Source organism: Salvia miltiorrhiza, chromosome 6 (genome assembly GCF_028751815.1).
Source record: "Salvia miltiorrhiza cultivar Shanhuang (shh) chromosome 6, IMPLAD_Smil_shh, whole genome shotgun sequence".
Classification (NCBI taxonomy): Eukaryota; Viridiplantae; Streptophyta; class Magnoliopsida; order Lamiales; family Lamiaceae; genus Salvia; species Salvia miltiorrhiza.
In genome coordinates, this window is record NC_080392.1 from 20,742,375 (window position 1) to 20,747,146 (window position 4,772).

A 4,772-nucleotide genomic window follows, 5' to 3' on the forward strand; every position below is an offset into this window, starting at 1 on the left:
CTAAATAAACAACACAAATTTTTTTAAAACATGTGTCACTCTCCCTTAGGATATTTTTTCGTGGATGGATGGAGTATATCCTTTTATATAAGTTTTCATTTAATAATATTTTAAAAAGGTCGGTGTCAAATTGAAGATTTTTTTTATGTAAATTTGATGGAAGGATTAATGTGTTACATTTGTTGTCAATTGTATGTAGACAGTATTTTTATTACTTTTGTGCAAATTGATAAATTTAAAAATAAGAATTAAGTTAAGACTATATCGTCTAAAATCCGGAAGATGACATCTAACGTTTGAACACCAGACTTTTGAGCATCATCGTCGTCTAGACCTTGAAATACAAAAACATAAATTTTTATGCATCAATTTTTTAACATCGCTATTTGGAGCTTTAAAAATCAAAGTTGACTTGTGAGATTGTATGATCTGGAGCTTGTAAGATCATAACTAACTTCTAAACATCATTTTGTATGAAGCTTGAAAATTTTTAACAATCCTTTATGCATTATTCCATTTGGAGCTTCAAATTAGGTTCCGAGCATCATCTCGTTTAGAGTGTGAAAGAACAAATTTGACTCGTGAGTGTCATCTCATTTGAACTTTGAATTACCATAACTATGTTATAAAAATTAGAGTAAAATTTTGAAGTAGCCAAAATGAAGCATAAAACACAATTTATGGCCACACATTGAAAAAACACAAATTTTGGCCATTTTTATTGATTTGGATGTTTTACCCTTAATGAGGCGGATCGGGTAGGATCAGGCACGCGGGTCGCGTGCCGGGTCGAGTTAGGCACTTATGGCACTATTAGTGCCATGAGTGCCAAGATTTTACTTTGGTTTTATTTTTGATATAAGATTGAGCATAATGGTGCAAGCTGGATTTGGGACCAGTTTCAGAAGGATTTTTATCTCAACTTGTGTGACCCTGAAGAGCCTCCAGGGGCTTGGATCAACGCCATCTTCTTTCAACTTCAGAGTCCAAATATCTGCAGGTTTAAATTGTTTTCAAATCATCAAATCGAAGACATGTAAATGTTGTTTCTTTCAAACAATCACTTACCTGAAATCATCAGTAAGTGCGATCTTGCTGCTCCCCTTGATGGCTGATCTTTTGCTCGGAAGCTCGTACAAGTCGTCTGTCTTGCTGCTCTAAACAAAGCTTTTCTCTTCCTAAAGGCGGAAACAGGAGTGGGCTTCCACCAGGTAACTTGTGCCTCTAAAGATGAGTTCCGAGAAAGAAAACCAGGTTGGACATGCCCATAGCTATGGCTAACGAACCAAATGGGCTACCCCAGGTCCCCAACCGTGTTTTATCTAATTGTACACTATTTGCTGTGAATGCCAGGATTGTTCCAACCGTGACTCAGAGGTAGAAGGAGTTTAAGAATCTTTTGAGATGCTCCTTGTAGTCCTTGCTTCTTTCATCAAATTGATATGCTCCAAAGGAAGAGATGCATGGCCTAATCCCCGTGGCCCCAAAGGCAGTAGTATAGAGGACTGCATAGAGGTGAAGCATCTGCCATGGTTTTGCAGGCTCACAGTTGTCCAAAGAGAAGGGCAATATGATCACAAGGGTCTCATTCACATTAAATACTTTGATTGTTTCAAGAAATGATGTGCTAATTGACTATTACAAAATGCAAGCTATGTAGAAGCATAAAGCAAAAATTGCATATTCCCCATTATACATCTGTTACAGTATACCAAACATATATATATGTAGTTAAAATATTTAGTAGTGTGTGGAGTCATAACATTTTTGTGGAAAACTAAATAAGTTTGTCAATCATTTCAATCATCAGTTTATCACACAATACTAAGAGGCCTAAGACACTACTAAAAAGCCTAAGACAACATAAGATAAAAATGAATTAGTTTATCACACTAATTATCATACATAGTTTATCACATGAAAAATTAAAAAGAGACAACATACAATAAGAATTCTTATGACATGAGTGAATTTATAATAATGCTTATGACATGAGTTCAATGCTTATGGTACAAGCTGCAGCTTCAAGCATGTTCTCATGAAATCACAACCAACAATTGCAGAGTTCAATTAGCAGCGAAATACCAGAAAATAAGTAGCTTAAGTGCTCAACCAGAAAATTCTATACATCTCCCAACATAAAAGCACCAACTGCTCTTACTAAATCCTGTGAATCACATTGCTATCAAAGTTATCCACAGCTTTTGACCAGTAAGAACAAAATAAAATCAAACAACGGAATTGGTCAAAGCCGCATCATAAATAACACTTATGCTCACCACTTTAGAGCAGGCCGTAATAAGTGATCTCATCTTGGATCACAAGGTGAAAATCAAAAGAAATTTGTCTAAGAAGCATTCAAATTAACAATTAAAGCTCACCACTTCAGTGTAAAGGTTGATAAGTGACCTAACTTCCGCCTCAGCAGTATGGAGGAAACTTGTTAAGACCTGTTAAAGCCAGTTCAACAATTCCACAACTTTATACATTGGGTTTAAAACACATAAGACATCTAAATAATAATATGCAAGGTTAGTCAGGTGATCAAAACCATCATTGTGAATTGTTTGATCATGATTGCTGATTTGCAAGTTCCTACAGATGACAGAATAGATCAAGTCTCTACTGTAAATCAAACAAAACAGAACAAAGGCCATGTTGCAATACATCAAGATTTTAGATAAATTCAAGGCTTTTGATTGAGCTTGGGTCTAATCATAACGGTACCTCCTAATCTCTTTTGCAAATACACACAACCCACCTGAATTTAGAGATATCGCAGACCCCTCTTCTCCCCACTGCTATTAGATTTTACTTATTTTTAATTTCTCTCCCTAATGCTTTTAGATACTTATGATCTCATAAAAATCGCTGTTGGATTCCTCTTGCGCACTCACAGTTACTAAGTGGTCCTACAGAAACCAATCTGTTCTCTGGAGTTCTGTTCAATTCTAGTAAACCAGATTTAAGCCAATTTTAACTTAAAGAGCATTTAATTGGTTCTAATTTAGTCAATACCCAATATAAACTATATCATGTTAATGCTCACATTCAACTTTATAGTACACAATTCCTATTTAACAAAACTGCAATCAGTTTTTAATTTTAAAACGCTTATTGTCTTTAGCCCATCCCTTGACCAAGGCTGCCTCAGCAGAATTCTAATATGTTTAGTAGCTGGTGGTTTCAATTTCTCTCATGTGTTATTCTAGGAAAAGGGTTTTCATAAAATCTTGTAACAAAGATTCTGTTATTCTAATCCCTGCCATTGCTGCTCCAACCTAGCCAATCTCTAGCTGTAGGCTGTCAGGATGGCAGCCACGGTCGAACTCCCCATTCTCCAATGCTTCTTATCCCCCAATCAAATTCCACGTCTAATGTTGATTGACATTGGAATTTTAACCCAAATTTAACAAAACCCTGACCCTAGCACTATCCCACACTGCCTGCAGTTAATTTCTTCACAGGCAGAGTCAACGCTACGTTGCATAACATATAGGACAGCTGCTCTTGAATGAAAAAACTCTAAGAAATCAAACAAATTACTTCATCTCTCTTACAATCAATATCAAGGCCGAATGCCACCAAGGATGAAGGATACCAAGGGACCCAAAAACAAAAGTGGAATTTCAGTATATTTCATTATTTGAGAGAATTAACTAAAGCACTTAAGTCATATTAAATTTATCTCTATGCCGCAAAACACAATGAGGAAACTTACAATGTATTCATAAAAGATATAAGGTTAGGTTCAAGTAGCAATTTTAATAATTGAGGATGAGAATGTATCAAAACATTATGCATTCTGACCTTCCGAAAGCCTGAGGATACAACACCGTCATTCTCTGCTGCAAGTAGTTCCTGTTCGACCTTTTCAAGGCCTTTGGTAACAAAACTTCCCTCTTTACTCTTACGGGAGATGACGCGGACATAGCAGTGAGGTTCCTAACATAATAAACAACCAGATTTGCAAAGAAAAATTAAAAAAAAAAACCCCCTTCAAGGCAGATTAATACAATGCGTAGAAATCATAGAGAAAATCAAGAACCTCCGAAAACTGGTTCATCACAAACTGATTCGTGAGATGGAAATTGAAAGAGAGAAACTGAATCTCCCAATTACACAGCCGATTGTTTGAGATTTGAGGGAAGATTCGGCGCCGATTGTTTGAGAAGAAGCGAGAGAGACCAACGAATTGTTTGAGATTTGTGGAAAGATTGAGACTGGAAAGTCATATTGTGAGAGAAATTGAGACTTTGAGAGATGTAACGGCTGAAGCCATGGATGGAGATTTTGAGAGATGTAACGACTGAAGGCATGGATGGAGATTTTGAGAGGTGGCTTTGACCTTGAGAGATGTAACGGCTGCAGCAGGCTTTGTAAAATTGTGAGAATTGTGAGTAAAAAGCCTTTCAAGATAATGTAAAATAAAGCATTGTGAGTGTGCCACGTGGGAGAGAGAAACAATATGGGGGTTGGAATATGAATTGCTTTATAGAATTGATAGATACTCACTAACATTAAAGTTGGCAGTTTTTCTCTCAAAAATGATGGCAGTTTTTGTTTTCTTTTTGAATTAACAATTTCGGCAGTTTTTTATCCCAACATTTTCGGCTGTTTTTAATTACATGATTAAGCAATTTTTTCCCATAAATTCCAATTATATCCTTGTAATTGAAATTATTTACATTTACTTTGCTTTTTATATATATAAAGATAAAGATGTTGCCATCCTATCTATCATTCTTCATTTTTCTTTACTCTTTATGCTT

General features: G+C 35.8%; 1 protein-coding gene across 3 annotated transcripts; it reads right to left on the reverse strand.

Annotated features, from left to right (window-relative positions):
- Nucleotides 1-691: 691 nt before the first annotated feature.
- On the reverse strand, nt 692-4,510 carry LOC130987443 (formin-like protein 3). 3 transcript variants are annotated; one of them, XM_057910985.1, is made up of 5 exons: nt 4,049-4,442; nt 3,811-3,945; nt 2,382-2,450; nt 1,069-2,167; nt 692-994 (listed from the first exon to the last, which is right to left on the reverse strand). In XM_057910985.1, exons 1-4 carry the CDS (start codon nt 4,064-4,066, stop codon nt 2,123-2,125), a joined length of 267 nt encoding a protein of 88 aa, XP_057766968.1. In that variant the 5' UTR covers nt 4,067-4,442; the 3' UTR covers nt 692-994; nt 1,069-2,122. The 3 variants fall into 3 exon arrangements, 1 of the variants encoding a protein (XP_057766968.1); XR_009089736.1 differs by having other exon boundaries at nt 1,069-2,450; nt 3,811-3,909; nt 4,049-4,510; XR_009089735.1 differs by having other exon boundaries at nt 1,069-2,595.
- Between the last annotated feature and the right edge of the window lie 262 nt (nt 4,511-4,772).

Coding starts and splice junctions, on each gene's coding strand:
- LOC130987443 (XM_057910985.1), bottom strand. Junction 2,451..3,810: donor TATCCTCAGGCTTTCGGAAG/GTCAGAATGCAT, acceptor TGGCTTTAACAG/GTCTTAACAAGTTTCCTCCA. Junction 2,168..2,381: donor TCAACCTTTACACTGAAGTG/GTGAGCTTTAAT, acceptor TGTGATTCACAG/GATTTAGTAAGAGCAGTTGG.